At 42.2% G+C, this 21,454-nt stretch overlaps 1 protein-coding gene across 2 annotated transcripts in view; it reads left to right on the forward strand.

Annotated features, from left to right (window-relative positions):
* The window catches only part of stau2 (staufen double-stranded RNA binding protein 2), a 114,109-nt gene that overhangs the window by 73,731 nt on the left and 18,924 nt on the right, over positions 1 to 21,454 (forward strand). For both annotated transcript variants that reach the window (XM_047567903.1, XM_047567904.1), the window contains exon 13: positions 9,667 to 9,780. In XM_047567903.1, coding sequence (XP_047423859.1) covers positions 9,667 to 9,780 — 114 coding nt within the window. The remainder of the gene's footprint in view (positions 1 to 9,666; positions 9,781 to 21,454) is intronic.

Here is a 21,454-nt window from a genome sequence, read left to right on the forward strand (position 1 = left end):
ATCCCATGTTAATGAAAACACTGTCCTTGGCGGGAGGCTGGTGTTGATATCCATTCAGCGCAGTTCCCAGGATTTCTCACACTTTCGCGTTGTTTGTTCTCCTCTCCCTCCGCTTCCCCCCGTTGGCCGTGTAGAAAAACCACTTCAAATGGAGCCGACCACACCTCGGACCCTGCCTGGCAGTCGCTGCGCCCCTCCACCCTTTTCCTTTTCACCTTCTTCCCTTTCTCCTCCTCCCCCAGATCTCCATCGCTCACTCCCCATCTCTCTGTATCAACATCAAACGCCTGATCTGCTACGAGCGTTCAAAGACCCGAAACAGTTTGTTTCCAACCTCCTTGTCATCATCCCATTCCTTTACTCTCTGTTTACTCTGGGATTTGCGTTAGAAAATACATTTTGGGATGGCTAATCCCACCACGTTTGATTTCTCCGGCAGGGTGATGGCTTCCAGCTGCGCTCTGCGGCATATTTGTGTGAAGAGCTATCTTCGAAAACAAGTTTTGTCGGTGGTATAAATCAGACCACTAATGCTGTGCTGGCTCGGCGCACAGTCTCTCTGCTTACATGGTGGCCCTCTGTATGCGTGTTGGTGCGTATGCCTGTGTCTGTGTGTGTGTTTGGCAAAACTGAGTGATGATGTTTTTAAACCACAATCAAGCCCATTTGCAAACCTTTAAATCAAATACCCTCAAGTGCCAGCGCAGCATATTGCAAATTTGAATATGCAGCATAATCGCTTTTTACTGGCCTTTGTTCTTTTGTCATTTGATAGTATTGATCATATTTCACGTGTTTCTCAGCACCAGGCAGTGATAGCGGTTGTGTGCCAGCACAGTCTCAGCATGGGGAGATGGAGGGTGTGTTAACCTGGCACTTTGTTTGGAATCCAAAACTCTTTATTATATGCACTCTAGTCACTGTTCTCAGAAATACCCTGGCCTGCATTCTCCCACTAGTTTGAACTCCTTCACTGCAAAGTGAGCTCTTTCGCAAACTGCCGACAAAGACAAAGTGTTTTGATGACAATATAATCATGGAAAATAACATAATAAAATGGCCTTTTGTGCTTTCTCTGAATATTTATTTTATGCTAAGGCAACCGTGTCCAAAGAACAATACAATGTTATGATCCTAATGTCTCAAATATTTTCTTTTCCCACTAAAGGAAAAAACATTGCAATGGTAGAGGGCAGAGCTGTATATCAGAGAGAGTCTGGCCAACACAAATCATGGGCGCCATGTTTGCTACATCGGAAGACAGATTCTACAGTGTTACCCTGTGGGGGGATGAGCTATGTTGTAATAAATGTCTTATTTTCACCATTAACGGGCCTATAAATGTTATTGCCGACGTCTGTCAATATGTAAAAGGCCCTCACTTAAATATCCCAGCATCTACTTACTTTAAATATATTACATGAGCCTGTAAAATGCTTTGTAGCCCAATTGCTACAAAACACACAGCTGAGGTAAAGTTATGTATCAAGTAAATGTGTCTATTTACATGGACATAAATTACATGCACACATGGAGTTTCACTGTATGTATGGCGCTAGCTGCTATTTTTCTGAGCCTTTAGCCTAGATAACTAGCTAGCATAAGGCTAGGTTAACTTCAAACTTCATTCATTTGTAAAGTGGTGTTGGGTGTTTTTGAGATCAAGGTTCACATTAATGATGGCATGACTTTATTTTTTTCTAGATAAAATATTAACAAACATCAAAAACAGACATTCACATTTACCTCACGGGGAGAAATCAACTGACATTCAGTTCTTCTTTTTAATCCTCTGCTCCCATAATTTTCTGGGTTTTTTTCCCCATCTTGTTTTCTTTTCCATGTCTTTTCTGTAGTGTGAGCACTGTGGCATATTTTAACTTTTAATCCAACTTTATTCTGTGTTATTGCCACTTCTCTATGGATGAATATTGGTTAGATGTATCTAACATGGCGCCCATGAAACACGTGACCAGCTCGGAACCAATCAGCATAGAGGTATAGCTCAGACGCTCTATTCTCTAGTTGGACAGACTCTCTATGATATATGGTTCTGATTGTGAGGTTTTTCTGTACTGCTCAGATGTGTGGACTACTACAGCAAGCAGGCGTAGCGTAGCTTACCTTAGCATCTGCAGCGGATATGGGGGAAACCTAACTTGGACTTGTCTGGAGAGAAAACAAATCGCCTTTCTCTCTTTGATTATTTATTGGTGCACTACCACTCCTGACCAGAGAATAGCATTGTGATACATTGATGGCAAGGGGGGCGCTGCTGAGCTCCTGCCAGCTCAAATCCTGTGAGGTGAAGAAGACCAGCAGCGAGCGAGAGGATGCGTGTTGTCACTGTCACACAGACGAACAAAAATTGAAAAAATAAGTTGGAAAACAATTATCTTTGTACTGAGGTCGCAGTGTTTGCTGTATGACGAAGTCCGCTGGAGTCTGTATGATTAATGGGGACATGCTTTGTCCTGTTTATTGCTTTATTAAGTACAGTGCTGATATCACAACGGGCATGTTTTGTCCCTTGTTGCTTTGTTCATTGCAGTAAATGTCTTTGTATTTGAAGATATAGGTCCAAGGCCTAGTAATGATTCATGCTTCAGTTATTTTTCTCTTTTAAAGAAGCCAGATAGATTTTTTTTTTTTCATAATTTTTTGAACATAAATGTCAAGCACAATAACCGCTGTCATTCATTTTTCAAAATGAATTTGTGATAGTGTTTATTTTGCGCATGCATGCTGTATATACCCATATTTAGACTTGACGTACTGCAAAATAAACATTTTGGCCCTGCACTGCGAAGAATTTGGGCTCCTCTGGTGTAAACTTAAGAACGCCTTGGGACCTCTGAACTCAAGTCCTCTGTGTATGTGAAGTTTTGCTTCGTGCATTTTTCCTAGATTAGATTCAACTTTATTGCTATTACACAAGTAAAGGTACAGAGCAACGAAATACAGTTTGGCATCTAACCAGAAGTGCAAAAAGCAGTAAGTGCATGCATGTGAGCAAAATTTACACAATGATTGATTTATTGAGGTACTACGATATGACATGATATTATAGAGGTAAGTTTGTGTGTTAAATGTAAGTAGGCTATACACAGGAACTATAACATAATTTATACTGGAGGAAATGGGTGATGGTAAGTTAGGTGATACAACATGCAGATAAAAAAATTCATAAAACAATGCATAAATAATAAACAGCAGCTACCTAATGTTGCTAAACTAGTGCAATATTTGGTACATAGTACACACTTTATTATTTAAAGTATACAGAACAGTCTGGTAGTGCAGTGGTGATGGTGTAACAGTCTTTAGTCGGAGCAGAGAACATTTATGAAACCAATAAATAAATCTAAACAAGGACACATGTGGCATGTGGTTAATTAATAACCGCATTTCCTCAGTAATGACCACTGTCCTAAAGCACATGCTTTCAGTGAGTGAGAGATATGTAACGGCTCAGTATGTGTCACATTTCCTATTGTGTTGCCATGATGTCAACATTGACAGCGTTCCATTGTTTGGAGACAGCAGGCCTACATGCACATCTACTGTCGTCTACTGCGACCCAAAGGCATGTGTGAATCAGCGTATAGAGAGCTGAACTGAAATCCATCCTCAAACGGCCAACTAAGACACATGGAGATATATTTTAATGACGGGTGTGAACACAGGTTCTTAGAGCTGCCTCCTTGTGATCAGATCACCCCGGTCACATGTTAATATGAAGTGTGAATAGGGCACTGTGTGACCCTCGGGCTGTAATTTAACTTGTGACCTCAATATCTCAGCAGGAGCTTTTCTAAATTCTGCTTTTATTTATTGGAATTTATTGGTCAGTGCAAGGCCCGTCCTGTTCATGTGAGCTCTGTACCTTAATATCGATAAAAATATCTGTCTGAAAGGTCAACGTCACCATTAAATCCTAAAGCAAGGGGACGGTTCTAGTTAAATCTGAGTGGTACAATGTCTTGACTAGAAGAAAAATTTCTTTAAATTTCACAGAGAATATTTTTAGTTTTTTTTTAATGACTGTTGTGAAAAGTGAAAAATCCGGTTAGAAGAACTTTAGAGTCACCTACTGTATTATTGTTAAGATTCAGGTTGTTCTCATTGTTAAATTTACATGTAAATGAGATGTGTTTTGAGTTTCAGTTCTGGGTACTCGGGCCTATTTTTAACATACTCTTATTTGTTATTTTCTTCCAAGTTCTCAGTAATAGTCTGCTGTCAATAGAGCCAGGAACTCAGTTTTGTTGTCGTTGTCTTGGGACTTCTCTCAGTGATTCAGACAAAGTGCACTTAATGCTTTGAGGGTTGCAGCTTTGTTTGCCCTCAGCCTCCTCGGATTAGCAGAACTGAAAAGTATATTAACGTTATGCTTCAAATACTCTTGACCCCTGAGGGTAACACTGAAGTGGCTCTGCATGGACCCTTAATTGCTTCTCACCAACAATGACAATGTTCCTCAGCTGAGAGGCCTGGTTTATTCCAGTAAAGTCAGAGTTTTCCATTCACTTAGCTCAAAGTAAAGTAGAATCGTGTCTTAGTCTGTGAGTTTAACCGGAATGACATGTCAACACGCCAAAGTGTGTGTGTTTCACGGTCCTTCTCAGTCATACGGGTATTTCGCATTTGTGTGTTTATATTTTTTGTGTGTTGGCGCATTTGATCACTTAACATAAAATTTGTCAGCACTCTACAAACGCTTTTTAGTTTGTGCATGTTCATGTTTGCTTGAATGAAGAGGAGCGTTGGCAGAGGAGCCCTCAAACATTAGGAGCCAGATGTCAAAGGTCGTTCCACATTAGTGCCGCCGATCAATCGCAGGCCTTGCGTAACTCTCCGGCGTCTTTGTCTCTGAAGGAAGTGGATTAGAGACTGTTTTCTGTGATGGGACCAGGGATGATTAGTTGGGCCTGTTTAGAATGCATTCATTCACAGACACATGCAAACGTGCACTCAAAACAGACGGGGCTCGGATCGGAGAAGACACTGTTTGTTTCTGAAAAATGCCCATTACAAACGAGATCGTGCCATAATTTTCTTTGATGCTGGAAACATCAGGCAACTTTCTTCCCTGCCTGCAGGTCAGAGTCGCTGGTAAATCAGAGTAATCAGGCATTTTGACGGTTTTATCAGAATGCCACCAACAAAGAAAGCCCTCCGGGTGTGTTTAGTGACCTGTCAGCTCTGCTGTCTTAACCAGCATTTGACAGACAGCTGGAGTACATCATGTTTACTTACTTAGTCCAATATCACGTACAGTCTGTCAGTGGGCATTGCAGGCTTTGGTTCCAGATGCAGATGACTAAGAGGAAAGAGGAAAAAAAAAGGGCTTTTCTATAGTTTCTGTCATCTGTATAATGTTACAGTGTTGGACGTTCATAAAAGTTTCCAACGAAACAAATAAAATGCTCTGAACGCTGGCTTTCCAGAGTTTGCCTGCAGTATGTTCTCAATCTACACCAATCTACACCAATGATAAATTCATGTACCAATAGGAAGCGTTGGCGCTTCTCACCAACAGAACATCATGGCACGACAAAATTCCTCAGTTTGTCTTGCCTTTGTAATTAATACAGTTGTGGGTGGTATTTCCCAGGATATTTCTTAAGCAGTCACTCATCATCCATTGTTCCACACACACACACACACAAGAGGCAGTTTGAAGTGTAAGGACAGAATACTGACACCAAAGTAGAGAAGAAGAACTTAAAAATGTCTTCGCTACAGCACCAGTTGAAATACGACAGAGGCGTGAAGGGTTTCGGGGTGGTCCGTTGAGGATTATCAGCGCGCTCTTATAGGCGGTTTAGATTCGTGCATCAATTTGACATAATTTGACAGCATAGAGAATTTGTAGATCCTTGCGCCATAGCCTGATGTGCACCTCCCAGGAATGTAACTACGCGCCTTGACACACAGAGTGACTGGTCCGCTTGGTGGTAACGTGTTTCTGCTTTAGTATTCCTGGCTGTTTCTTGATCTCCGCAATTTTCAAATTGATTGTTTTGAATCCATAAAGATGGAACACATATAGGAAAGGTTAACTTTGGAGATATGCGTCTGTGTGGCTCATCTTTGGCAAAATTTCGGCAAAACTTTCAATCACCGTTGTTGTGAAGTGAAGCAGGAAGTAGAAACAAAACTTAACCTGGTAAATAAAAAGATACGGCACCATTTGCCACCATTAGCATGTAGTTGGCGTTGTTGCAGAGGTAGCCAAACCAACGAGGTACTAGTAGAAATGGCTCGCACCGGCGTAGGTTTTGTGCAAACGTTACAGCTTTTAGCCTTTAGCCTCCACTAGTGTTGAAGCCGTGGCTGTTTTGACGTGTCGGTTTGGTGGATGTGTTTTTGCTGTAAGAGTCAGAAAAACCATGTAACTTAGCATTCACTCTTTGTCGGAGAACCAAGACATTCCATCCAAACCTCACATATGTGTACAGATAGTCTCACGTATAAGGGGATTATGAAACATTTGATAAACGTCTTTACAGTGAGAATATTTAAGAGAACGTCTGTTTCCCCTGGCACCAGTAAAGGTCCTCATTCTCACCTGGAGTCCTGAGAATGCGCAACAGATGAACCGAGCAGAGTTCCCGCTGATCAGAAGCATGACTACACCATACATCACAGGCTGCCGACCAGAAGCCTTCCTACCCCCCCCCCCCCCTCCTTCTCAATTCTTCTTTTATTGAAACTAGATTTTAAAACAGCAGGACAGACGAACACAATCATTACGTTCCGTCTTCTGTCTTAGGTACCTCTGTCTGGTAATAGTAGCTTTTTACTAGGAACTTGCATTATCCAATATCCTGTACATCTCCAGAGCGTTTAAGGATTATATGTGTCCCAAATCAACTATACATAAAAAAATATGTGCAACGTGAAGTCTATACAATCTGAATTTTCAAGATGATAAAAAAAAGCTTTATTTTCATTTGCAAACTTTCCAGCATCGCATAAGCCCAAAAAAATGCCCATTTTGTTTTGTTTTGCTTCTTTTTTTTTTTTTTTTACCTCCGTTCCTTTCTTTTTCTTTCTCCTTAATGTCTAAGTCTGGAGAATTTATTGGAGATTAACTTGTCAGGGAAGACTTTTTCCATGGCTCACTTTACTGCATTCATCATTCATACGCTTAACAGATAGCATTCCTCAATTTATCACCGTGGACTCATCTCCTCATCAACAGGTGTGTGCACACGTGCACACCAGTAGTTACGTGTGTTCCCCACACAACATCACGTGATTGCTCATAACTTTCGTCTGCACATATGCATATATCTGCTTTGTGTGTGTGTGTGTGTGTGTGTGTGTGTGTGTGTGTGTGTGTTGTATGATGGGCCTTTATGGGCGGACTCCATGTGTCTGGCTCGCGGAGCATAACTCATTCACGGAGAGAGACACACACACATCTCGTTCTGGAAGCTTTCAGTCACAGATCGTATACAGCTGCTTGCGTGTGCATACACACATGTTCCGCACATATAGCTGCTAATTTATGAGCTAGATAAGATCAAACTTTGATCCAGTGAGGAACGTTGGTGTGCACAATGGAAAGTCTGTTGATTGAAACACGGTAATAATTTAAAACGGCTCAGCCAACAAAAATGTACAGAGGCAAACCGGATACACACCCACTGGATATGAAATGTCTTCAACACGCTTGTGTAGTATTGTATTGTTGTATTTAATTATGGCTCACAAATTTAGAAATATACCCTTTTAGTTTGACCATCTTGTGACAATCCATTGTTCTGCTGGGTAACTTTTGGACCTGGCATTCATTTATGTGAATGTTAGTTAGACGTGTAGCACCCACCCAGACCAGACCAGACCAGACCAGACACCCCCCACCCCATAGCTCCTTGATCCCCAGACACTTAAACAACTCAAAAAGCATGAAAACAGCACTACACACTGACCTGGCCTCCAAATTCACTAGATCCCAAACTGATCGAGTATCTGTGGGATGATCCACGGAGGCCAGTCCCCTCGACCCAAAGGCCCCCCACCAACAACATGCGGTTACCAGACACCACAGGGCACCCCCCCCAGAAACCACAACTGTTTTGGAGGCACAAGAGAGAACTTCACAATATTAGGAACTGGACTGGTCATAGTGAAATATAATGGTCACACGGTGTTATATTTCATTGAACCACATTTCGCTTTGATTACAGCAGCATTCATTGTGACATTCCAAAGAAAATGACGCCTCATGTTCCCTGAACTGCTCTTTCACAATTTGAGCCCAATGAATCCTGGTATTGTGACTTTACGGAAGAAAATATCCACTGATGGAGTAACGCGGTCATTCAGTATAATCAGGTAATCAGCTGACCTCATTCTTTGGGCAAAATGTTGCTGAACCTGGACCTGAAGAACTGCAGCAAACTCAGATCATAGCACTTTACAGTAGACACTAGATATGATGGGGGCATCACTTCATCTGCCTCTCTTCTTACCCTGATTCCCTATCACTATGGAACAGGACCAATCTTGGACTGTCTTCCATTGCTCTTCCATTGCTCCCAAGCAAATTGAAGCCATTTTTTCCTGGTTAGCCTCACTGATCGGTGGTTTCCTTAAGGCTACAGCTGGGACAGCTGCTCAGTCCCAATCCCTTGAGTTCCCATCATTGTATGTGTGAAAATTCTTTTTCTTTCACTGTGAATCATAGTCTTCTTTCGATTTGATTTCAATTTCGGTCAATCGGGATTTTTCCCAGACCACATTTCTTCCTCGAAGACGATGATTTCCCACCATCCTTCCAGTTTGTAATGATACAGCGTTGCACAGTTCTTAACACAATTTTATACAGCCAATGATTTGACCCTTCTCAACCATGGGATGTGTCTTTCCACATGTTTGTTCATGAAATGAGAAGCTACTCATTGCATCATTTGGGGTTTAATTACTTGTTGCCAGCTGAAAGATAATCACCCATGCAGTAATTATCCATTATGAGGCTCGTACCTCTTTGCTTAGTTAAATCCAGGTGCGTTTTTTTTTTTTATTATTTTTTTTTTGGCCAGGCAGTGTATAAAACCCCTTTGAATCAGAGGGTGTTATCAGAGGTGCATTAGTCCGATATTTCTCTTCTTTCACTTCTCATAGCTATTTATTAAGATTCCTGCAGCTGTCTTTGGCATAAGTAGGCCAGGCAAACACACGTATACACTTCGGCGATATGCACATTCAAATGCACATGTGAGAGGCAGTGAGAAGTAGGGCAGACAAGCAGGCCGCATTACCAAAAGTCCTTGCATCTCCGGAGCAGACTGTCCCAGAGGAGCATCATGTCATAACAGTCCTGATTGCACAGCATTTAGGAATGCCTGCAGAGTTAACCTCTCAATGATGAGGGGTCGCCAATGATGTGATCGCTACCCCCTCGGATGCCTTCCCACAAAACCGCTCACACACACACACACACACACCCTTACATTTATTCCCCTCCGTTGCCATCTCTGTATGGTGTGGGAAAACTGTCCACAAAACGCTCCGTGGTGGCAATTAGACATGCAAGATTTCCCCTCAAGCCGACCACTTCCAAAAGATTGTATCCCAGTGAAAACTTGAGATGCTTCAGTACCCTCTTTATGTCTGAGGTAACCCGCTCCTTTGTCTTCCGACCCTTTCCAGGTGCAGTACAGTGATGCGCAGAGTGGTAAGGATTTTGTGACCTATCTGACCCTCTCCCCTGTGCAAATGACTTTCCACGGCACCGGGAGCACCCTACAAGCCAGCCATGACCAGGTATGTGCAAAAGGATAACACACTAAATACTGCGGTAGTTTCAAATGTTAATTAAATTGCAGTCAACTAAAAACTTCCTTTCCGAGAAGGACTCCTCAAGTGACTGCTGCAGGGATCGGTTTTATACTTTATGTTCAACACATGCTGCATGTAAACTGGACGCACGTGTCATTTTCTTCTTTTATTTGTAGAAGGGAAATAAATCACGACGATACGCTTGCTCAATATATTTTTATAACGTAACCCATCAAATAAACAGGCATTTGTTTAACTCTTACATCTTAAACGAAGACATTTGAACGAAGATGGTAGTAATCAACAGATTTTTTAACTGTAAATATTTCTTTGTTGACTTTTGTTGCTGGAAAATGCAATAATCTTATTGTCAGTGCGCACAGATGTGTCTGCGACAGCACAACGTGCACAGTCCCGTCCAGTAACAGGCTCTGCTCTTGAGGTTCGGCTTATCCTGGTGCAGTGAAGTACAGAATATAGTGTATATAGTGTAGCATGTAGTGCATACACTCTGACAGGGGTCTTCTCCTTTAATTAAGCCTTGGCTATGTGGTTTCATTATTTATCACCAGAGCTGCAGAACCACCTGTGATAAAAGAAAAAAACAAAAATGAAGCTTTGCATGTGTTTCCCTCTGTTCTTCCCACACATGCCACCGGCTCACGGTGATTTTTCCATCAAATCTGAGGGGGTATCTCCACAACTTCTGGCGGACCGCTCATTCTCTTTCCCTCCCTCTCCAGTTTTCTCACTCACTCTCTCTCGTATTCAGAAGGAGGCTCTTTGTCTTGTGTTGCCCAAGCAGAAAACCAGTTGCTTACATTCTATCATCTAAACATAGGACGCCCCTTTGTCCAGCGGTCTTCAAAGCTTTAATAAAGGGCCCGCTCAGCCCAGAATGGGACAGCTGACAGGGGGCTAGTGTCGCCACCGCTAACTGAGAGCCAAGCCAATATAGGCCAGGCAGGTCTGCGTCTTTGGGACCTGTTGTTGCCAGGAGCACTGGGGCATGACCGACTGTTAGAGAAGGCCTTTCTTTTCCCCTTCTCAGTACAGTGAGGAGTATGACCACAAAGGGAGCACCTAACAATAAGGGGGTCACCCTCAGCAGCCCCTCAAACCCAAACACTTGAGCAGCCCTGAAGGCGTCACACATTTGGTCGGCTTTACCATGACGGTAGCGTGTAGTCGGCGGCGGCGGGGACGCGGCCGGTCCGTTGACTTACAAATAAGGCCTCAGACGTACCTGGAGCTATGCTCGAAACCCGACCATCTGAATCCCTGTCCCAGTTTACATCCAACGGAGAAAATCTACTAACCTACAGGAACATGTCCTCCTCCTCCACACTAGGTGGCGATATGTGTCTTGTCAGCGGGTTAATACGGCTCCCTCTCTGGTTGACCTATTGTGTCATATAATAAACAAGAGTCGTTTCAAACAACAACCAGATGAATAATAGTTCAGCTTTTCTAATCTCGTAGTAATGTGCCGCTGCTTATGCTGCAGATAGATGGCGCTATACCTCACGTGGTTATTCTACTGGCTCTGTTTACCTTCTTTTTCTTCTTCTGCTACCAACTTTCTTTGATGTTTTTGTTCCGGGGTCACACACCAGTGCATCCGTTGTGGATCATGCAAACAAGCATTGTCCAGTTAAAGTCCAATTGGGCCGTTTACATGCCGGAGAAATTTTCTTAATCGGACATTAATCGGAAGTCTGATTAAGGCAATAATTTGTTTTTTTTTTTTCTCGCACATGTAAACATACTGAGTGCAGTAGCTTCCCTCGCCTGGTGGTAAATCACATCCGTCCTCAGCTCTGATCAACACGTGTTAATAGTTCAGTGAAGTTCCGTGTGTTTCCGATGCCACATGTTGGCGTTAGCACATGTACACACACACACTCACGTGCACCGCGCAGTTTAATCTGTGCAATTAGTAAAACTGATGAGATGGAACAGGGGATCTCTTCTCTGACAACTGATAAAAACCTTTCCTGGAGCCTTTCAATGGTGCTACACACACACACAAAATCATCACAATAACGTGCGGTGACTCCAGTCAGATTTATTACACATCTCTCTGGGAATTTCCTGCCGCGTTATCTGCGCCCTCATGGAGGTTTATGTCAGGTACACCAGAGCGACTGATAAGGATCGTCAGCCAAAGGAAATCCTCTCCACACCTCTCTGCCCATGATGTGTGAGGGGGAGATGTGCTGATACGTTCGGCGCTTATGAATGAGGTTACAAACACACAATACAATAGACATCAGGCGCTCGGTTTCATTGTGTATTTGTGTAGTTATGGCATGTCAGGCTTTACTTCGCCCCTTTAACAAGCTTTTGTTTTTCTTTTTTTTTTTTTTGATAAAGAATGAATAGATCTGAACAAAGAGCAGTATCAGATGCTGCTAGAGAAGTGTTAAACATTTTTTATTTTTTCTGTCATAAAAATAGAGATAACTCATGTGATTTCAAAACTGTTTTAAACAGAGACCATAGGGCTGATAAACAATAAATCGTAGCTTTCCTATAAATAATACTTAAAAGGACCCATGTGTTGTTTTGGATTAAAACTCAACCAGTGTGCTTCTCCTGTTTCTTCATCTACCCCCGGATGAGTTGTGTAATGTGTGATGTGAAAGTAATTCCTGGCTGGTCTCAGTCTAGTGATTTATTGATCACAATTCACAATTAAGAATTCTTCTGTTAACCCTCAAGAGTGTCCCTTTCCATTTTATTTATTTATTTAGTTTTGATAACTTAGTGGTAGTTATGCTTACTGCATTCCCAAATATGATTGCAGATCCCAGATGTGTATTTTTTAGCGAATTGTGATTTTTCAAACTCAGTTTGTTTTAAATTGTTACGTTGTTACCATTAAGGGACAAAAGTGTCCTAACAGCGTGGCACATAAAGGGTCAAAAGTCAGACATTGTTTTTTCTCTTAATGGTAACAACGTAACAAAATCAATGCTGCCATTAATAACTGACATGTCCAAGGCTCTAGTAACCCTCCCCCCAACGAAAATCCAATTTAGATCAATGAAAATGTTTCAATTTTATTTTCAATATTTCAATATTTTTAATTGTTACATTGTTACCATTAAGGTACAAAAGTGTCCTAACAACGTAGCACATAAAGGGTTAAAAGTCAGAAACTAATCAAACGTTTGGTCTTTATGATTAGCACTGAAGTGGATTAAAAGATTTATGCAAAAAAAAATTGAAAGAAATGTTAACATGCTATTTTTAGACACTTTTGTCCCTAAATTGTAACAACGTAACAATTTTTGTTAATCTGGCACATGAGGCAAATATAAAAATCCATCAAAATCAAAGTTGCCACTGATCATTTACAAGAAAAATCCACTTTCAGTTTAGAAAAAAATAAATAAAATATTTCAGTTTTTGTGATGCCATCACAAACAGTACTGGTTTGTAGAAAAGTTTAATAAATTAAAAGCAATACACTCAGTTGTTGCCAGGTTGGTAAATATACATAATTTCAGAGGCCATTGATGTGTTACACTCGACTGCCGCAACCTTGTAAAAGACGAGTGTTTCTTAGAGTTTACGCTGTGCAGGATGGACGCAACTCAGACTTAAAGGTTGGATATCTAGAACACACCAATTCATTATTTATGAGGTCAAAACTGGTGAAACTCATGGACATTGATGAACCGCAAACAGCACAAATAATGTACAGGGCCAAAAATAATTCATTACCACCTACCATTCAAGAACTTTTTAGAAATCGAGACGGGGAATGAAAAGCTTTTGTGTTGCACGGTGCGGTGTTCAGGTATGGACAGTTATGGGCCACAGATAGATTTAAAGCAATGCTCAGACCTGATGAAATTTAAAAAATATAAGCATAAATACATAAAAATAAAATACTCAAGATATATGGATGAAACAGGACGTATTGCACTAAATTAAGTTTTACTGCCTCACCTGGTTGGATGTTGTTTTTCTGTTTTTGTTCTTTATGGGGTTTTTTTTGTTTGTTTGTTTGTTTGTTTATTGTTCATTTCTCAGAATCTGAATCTGATTTATTGGCCAAATATGAGCGCACATACAAGCAATTTGACTCCAGTCACTTTGCTCAATGGTACAAGACAAAACACTTAAATAAGCATAAGAATAAAAGCTTAAAAAATGGAAAAAAAACTGTACAACATAAATAAGACTTTCAGAATAAAATAGTAAAATAGACTTTCAGAATAAAATAACAGTAATAGAAGCAGATATTGTTTTCCTTTTGTTAAATATGGACACATTCAAGTTAAATAACTGATGGATAAATGGTGGGACTCAGTAAGTTTTACTCCCTCCTTTTTTTTTTATTTATCTTGTTCTTTTGAATATATTCATAATAAATAAAACTCAGTCTTTACTGTGCTAAATATACTACTATACACTAGTCTACGGTCACATGATTGTGCTTCCTTCAGCGTAGAAACTGTATAAAGTTCCCTTTAAATTCCATTGAAAGCTCTTGTGACACTTTAATAGTTTGTTTCGCTGTATGAGAGATACTTTTGTTATCCCTTTCAAGTAAATACTTCTTTTACAACTAGTTTAAATCCGTATCCACTTTGGAAACGCTGCATCGTGTTCTCAGCTCAGCCTCAGCTCAGTTATTGCCATTTCTTTTCGAACATTTTGTGTAACATCGGCGCCAGTGACTTTGGACGCAGAGACCGAAGCTTCGTTTCGCCTCCTGTTGGGACGGCGATCGAGAGCAGCGGCGACGTCGCCTGCGCCTTCGTCAGCCCTGCGCGAACGCACGCACAGAAGCGCAAACGGCGCGGCGCTCCGGTGCCATAACGCTTGGCGTTGTGCAGACATTCCTGGAGGGCCTGTACGTATGACAGATATACAGCTGAGTGCTCCCCCTGACCTCATGTGCCATGTACTCCGTGCCATCTGCCGAACACATGTGAGCCCCATCGGCTGCTGCGCCGGCTGAAAGGAGCCAGGAGCCAAAAATATTTGTCAACATGTTCCCTATTTGGAAACCCAACAGATTTTGAATGATAGCCTCGGGGCTTCTATTGCAGCGCATTAGTTAACATCTCAAACTGAGGAGATGGGAAGAAGTGACAGCTTCGAGCGCACAGAAGCAGTTCGAATGTGTGAAGCATCGCGTCTCGCGTTCTCAGTTTTCCACGATTCGGCTTCGCGTCCGTTTTTAGACGCGAGAGAACGACGAGTCAAGACCTCAAACCTCCAGCCATCGATGCTCTCGAAGGTCAAATCAGTTTCGCTCGAATCCCAAAACCAACGCATTTTCAGCTTCTCTCCAACGCGCTTCTCGCACAGGCTGATTTCTGTGTTTGTTCTGCAGAGCTGAAGTAACTCCGCCGGTCCCTCTGTGGCGGCAGTGGGACTCCAGGGGGGTCGTGGCCCACTGAGCTGTGTGTGAGGTGTCGCTGGTCCAACATGAGTGGGCTGCAATCGAAGATGACAGGGTGACTGTTGTCTGCCACCAGACTCTTGTGTGTTGGGTTTGCTTCGCGTGCAGTAATGTCCTCAGCTGAGCCACCCCGAGTCCCAGGGGGCTGTCTCCCATATTGTCAGCTGTGGCTGCTTGTGTTTCCTGCAGCAAAGGCACTTTTTGACTGATGTGACATGACAAGTAGTGTATCGGGATTAAAACGTGTCGTGGACATGCTTTCAGGTAATGAGCCACACTTTTTTTTAGATGATTTTTTATTTTTTTTAATGGGTTTATTTAGGAGTGAATTGCACCAGGTGCTCCAGGTCTCTGGTATTTCTCTGTAATTTTGTCGTGAAGCCGTCTCGAGCTTTTCTCAAGGCCGACGTTACCTCACACAAAACACCATTTGGTCACGTGCTCGCTCCCCTTGGCGGTTTTTGTTGTCCTACACCAGATTCACACGCACATACAGATAACCATGCCCCTCAGGTTACGCAAACCTCCCCACAGCAACTAAACACTGGACAGTTGTGCTAAAATTAATTGGGCATCTGACCTTGTCCTGGTATGTGGGTTTCTGCTTCCAGCAGAGTTGCGATGTTGAAGCAAAGGATGAAGAATGAAGCGAGTGGATAATGAGGACCCTGGTGAGACGTCCATCCAATTACATTTCACCCACATTCCTACATATCTTGCTTATCTTTATTTATTTGGCTGGCTGTGTGTGTGTAAAGTTGGATTTATAGTTGCCACATTGGCATATGGAGTAGTTTATGTTGTTGCCACCGCAGATGCCGGAGGCACCCTCTCAGATTTATACTTTCGTGTTGAATTACAGCATCTCGTTGACTGACACAGCGCCACCACATTACTGGAGGGCAGTCTCACTCAATCAGCCGCGTTTATTGGACAATTTGTGGTTTCTGCATCTTTGTGCGTGGACCGATGACAGTCACGGCCCCTCGCTTCGAACAAAGAAAAGCACACAGTGCTCGTGTGGATGTTTCTGCAAAGGCGGGCTGTGACGTTTTTAGCTGCAGGATTTTTCCAATATGGTATCGGAGCCGGTTACTTTTGTTGTTCTGAAAAGGAGTTTAAGCTCTTATCGTTCCATAAATTGAATGCTGCTCGTGAACGCTTTGGAGCTCGTGCGTGGTCTTGGTCTCTTTTGAAAGCCGAGACTCTGAAGTTTCTATCACAGAAGTGGGGGTCACTCTAAGTGGTTTTGTTCTTGAGTAATCAAAGTTAAAGCTAAAAAAAACGAGAAGCTGTCGGGTTCACCTGAAATTCTTTGTTTTGCAAAAAATGTGTCGTCTGTGTTGGTTGAATCCTGTGATGACTTTTATCAATGAAATCAGAAGAAAATTAGCTTTATTCTATTCAATTCTATTCAGTTTTATTTATATTGCGCCAATAACAATACAAATCGTCTCAAGACGCTTCACAAAAACCAGCCTGCAACCTCCAGAGCAAGCCTGAGTGCGACGGTGGCAGGAAAAACTCCCTTTTAACAGGAAGAAACCTTGAGCAGAACCCAGCTCATATGGAGGAACCCATCTGCCGAAGGCCAGCCGGGTAGAAACAGAGAACTTTACAACGACATATTGCATCATGCAGCATTTACTCAAACGCAACTCGTGCACAGAGCTCTGATTGGTTCAAAAAGCTGCTGCTGTCCCATAAACCAGCCAGCAGAAAGGGTTAACACCATGCATGTGTACCACTCTTTTAATTCTTTATAATATAAAGGGGGGATACCAGCACATCTCCTCACACAGCCTGCCCTTCATATCACTGGTTCTCATCATGCATTTGCAGCGATTGCGGCTCCACATAGATGTCTTCCAGGGGGGGGATCTGTGACTAATACATGATGAAACAGTGTTTACTGTGTTAGTTTAAGTGTGGGAAGAAAGCCTGACTGTAGAGAGGCTTATTGGCAGATAGGGGAGGATAACTGATGGTGCAGTGACTGCTGGCATGGTCTTCAGAGATCCCCCATCGAGCTCAGGAGAACAGCAGGAGAGTGAGCTCCAGTTGGGCGGAGGTTGTACAAGCCCGTCGCGTTTGAAGTCTTCCTCCCCGACTGGAGCGCAGACGTTACCCCAGGCCGGGCTCCTCTCAGGGGGTCCCGCTTGGAGTGTTACCCAACCAGGCAGGCAGCTGTCGGACAGCTTCTCCTCCGTGCTTATCCGTCTTGTCTGTCTCCTCTTTATGTGTCAGTGTTGTGTAACCAAACACAGCACCTGGACGTGTCCTAAATCACCGAATGTGGAGAAAACATGGAAGTGAGACCTAATCTGCATCCACGCAGCCTTAAGAGGGAAGAAGCTGTGGACTATCGGGGCTTCTGACGACATCCCCGGCCTCCCGCTAGTCTTGTTTAAACACAGCGACGCGTCACTATGCCTCAGAAATATAGTTAATAATCGGTTAATAAGAACAACTCCAGAGACTTGGAAAGATTTGCGAACTAATGAGTGGATTGGCAGCTGCTTGTCTGTAATTGAGCGACACAAAATGAAAGCAGAACATGCCAAAAGCTTGAAAAAGACTCAATGAATGGTTGGCTATTAAAAAGTCACAGTGTAATGAGTGTAATGATCCAAAAATTTAACTTCATCTGTTGCTTCTGCAGCTGAGCCAGTGTGAGGACTCCCTTACAGTTTCCATTACATTACTGGTAGTAGTGATTGAAGAACTATCTTCTTTAGTTTCTAATACCCAAACCATTATAAACATCCATGTTCAGTCCACACAGATTATATAAACTGGCTCAAAGTCTTTCTTGTTTTCCCACCTTTTCCCAACCGCCATTTGTTTCCAGTGAAAAAAAAGAAAAACCTAGCTGTATTGTTTAAATGCCTGGAGATGGGTCATTTCTTTCTCGTTACACTTGGCGGAAGCGGCGCATATTCCAAGTTTATTCTGGTCACGGACGAGCGAAACTGGATGACGATATTCTGGCATCGTTTTCCCGCTCTCCTTTAGCTCGTTCTTTCGTGCGTTTCGTTCTTTAGGGCGCGACCGTGCCCACCGTCGCCGCCGCCGCCCTGCAGAGAGGACAAAGCGAAGCAGCCACACGGCCATCCATCACTCCCGCCTGTCTTCCCGCATGGCCTCCTCAGGAAACACCTTTCAGACCGGGAGATTAGAGTGTGACGGCGGAGGAGAGGAGCAGTGAAAGAATGATGGAGGAGGGAGAGGGAGAGGGGAGGCTCGAGAAGAACTGGGGAGAAATTGATTAAGTGGGCACGCAAAAGACGGATGAGGACGAGGAATGAGAAAGAAAGGGAGACGGGGGGCGACTGTCTTTCGTTCTTTGCTCGCCAGAGGAAGCGGTGACCGGTGGGGAGAGAATAAACATGAACTTGCCCATTAGGGGACGTGTTGATGGCCCCAAGTGGCCTCTTGGAACATTAGCATGTCTATCAAGGGCTGACATGGTGTGGAACTGAACACACACACACTCGGTCACACTGATGCAACACTAAGCCTCATTTACTTGAATAGTTTACAAAAGATAAATATTAGCCGACATTGTCCGAGACAGAAAACTCTTACTGATTCAGGCTCTGGCTAAAAGTTATTTTTATTATTGATTAAACTATTGACTACGCAAGTAAACCTTTTAGAGTCGTCAATCACTGCATAAAGTCTGATCAGTAGATTTTATAACAGTAGAAATTAAATCTTGACTGAATTGATTTTGATTCTACTGAGACATTTTTCTTTCATTGTTTGGATCCTTAAATATCTGTTTGTAGAATACCTAGTTATGCAGATTTAGATTTTATTGGCTCAGGTTTGTAGACGTCAACCTTCACACCAATTGTCCGTTTTGCTCAAAAAGTTTGTTACGTTAAGATTATTTAACCTCCTGACACCCTGCGTCCTCATATGGGGACATTAAGTTTCAGTTTTGTAGCAGCTTCTTCAGCTTCATTTAGACTTTTATCCTCTTAACTTGATACTAGTTGGTGTAAAAACATGGTCGCGGATTCATTCTGCAGACGATCACATAAGAAAAGTGGACAAGGTACAATTGAAACCTGTTTTTTTTTTTATGCTTATTAACTTTTCTAGTTTAATATGAAAGAAATTCTATCAATAGTAACGAGCTGTAACTTCACTAATTAGCAAGTACTCGTTTGAGGACGTTGGGAATTCATTATTTGCAATTTAGTCTTTGCTCAGCCATGTTCAGTTTTATATTTTGTTACATATTGGTGACTTTATTATAATATACAGTGAAATAATCCCCGTGTCCACATATGAGGACTTCTAGTTCAAAGATGAAGCTTAGTTTTTATACTTCTTAAGTCCTACTACTTATTTTTTAAAACAAACTAAAGATCTACCTTTTTAGTCTCGCTTTACACAGAATTTTCCTTTTAGTCTGGTTATATATTGAATTTTATTTATTTTATACTTTATATTGTCTTTTTTCTTTTAGTCTGGTTATTTTATTTTATTTAATTTATTTAATTAGTCTGACTTTTAACTAATTTTATTTTATTAATTTTATCTTTTTAGTATACATTTTATTTAAATTGTATTTATTATAGTAATAAATTATGCAATTATTGTTATATCTTAATTTCGTTATTCTTAATTTTCTTGTGTGTATACATGTGCGTCCGTGCATAAGGTCTCTTGCATCTATTGTGTTTTTATGTAAAGCCCTTTGTGCCACATCCTTTGTATGAAAAGTGCTCCTTAAATAAAGTTTGATCGATTGATACTAATCCTAAACACCTTGAGGAAATAAAAAATGCAAACCAACTTAAAGCTCGGGTCTCCGGAGGTTAAAGCGACGAGAAAAATCCTACATAAATTCTAATTTACTTATCTGTTCAGGTCAATACGAGTTGTTCTCCCGTCTTGTTGGTTACATATGAGCCAGACAAGTGTGACAACCCGAAGGCCAACCAAGGTGTTAGATTCATTATCACGTCCGTGCTAAGAGGGGCGAGATGTTTTGGCAGTGGCCTTGCAGCCTCCAGCGTCGTTATCCTCCGCGTGTGATTTCCCACACACACAAATTTGGTGTGGATAAAGGTTTGTAAAAACCAATCACACCTTTCTCCACTCATCACCTCCGTGGGAGGCCTTCAGCGAAGCCAGGGCCGCTAACCCTGCTAACTCTCTGTGGCGTCTCGGCCTCATTAACTTAATGTCATTTGATACTGAGTGATAGATCGCCGAAAAGGTCCCCAAGATAAAGGAAACCGCATATTTAATCTTCATTTTTTTGCCCTCCTCTGCAACTCACTGTGATGATGTGCGAGTTATGTCACCTTTTCTAACAGCAACGCGATTAGCTTTTCACTCCGCAAAGGTTAACGTTTCGGCTTTGTTTCGTAATCGTCTTAATACGCAAACCCCACCGTAGTAATATGTTAATGAGATGTTTCATCCCGTGCTTCAAAGATGCTGAAGTGAGGAGTAATAAAGGAGGGGAAATAATCCCAAACTCCTGATCCACGGCCAAATTTCATATGACTCGGGTCAAACTGACTCACACAGATGCTGTCAGTCATGTCCTGCTCTGGGAGGGTTGCACAAAAAAAAAAAAAGAAAGAAAAGAAAAGTCTCTTTAACTTGATATGTGACACACACGTCTTGTGGTTAAAAACTTATAAGAAAGAATTAATCATCCCGGGAGCGCTCCAAAAGGAAATCACACACTGACAGTAATTACAGTTTCACATGGACAAAAAACGAGCAGCCATGCGCTCGGACGCACGCATGCTCACTACACAATAACCTGTATTGTTGCTTGTAATTATACGCTCTTGTGTTGCTTCCCCGGCTTAATGAAATGATATCTCCCAGACACCATTTGTTTGCGCAAGTTGTTTTTGATTTCCCTCGTACAAGATATCATTTTTGTTTTTTTTATTTGGTTGCTGAAATTACAGGATTTCGCTGACAGATCCGCCAGACGATTCTCCTCCACGCGCCGATACTGAATTACACCTCGATTTGTTTGACACCCCCCCCCCACTCCCCCAGTCCACGAGCGAAAAGATGAGATTCTGCCGCGGCGGTCGTGAATCAGGCCCTAAACGTCGCTGACTGAGTTGTGGGAGTCGGGTCGTTAATGTCCCGCGTTAGGATCGCCGTTCTCCGGCCTGTGTGCTGAGTTATGGAGATGAGCGTAGCGACTGGGGAATGTTTTTCTGTCTGTCTGAGCCACCCCCCCCT

Source organism: Mugil cephalus, chromosome 18, assembly GCF_022458985.1.
Source record: "Mugil cephalus isolate CIBA_MC_2020 chromosome 18, CIBA_Mcephalus_1.1, whole genome shotgun sequence".
Taxonomy (NCBI): domain Eukaryota; kingdom Metazoa; phylum Chordata; class Actinopteri; order Mugiliformes; family Mugilidae; genus Mugil; species Mugil cephalus.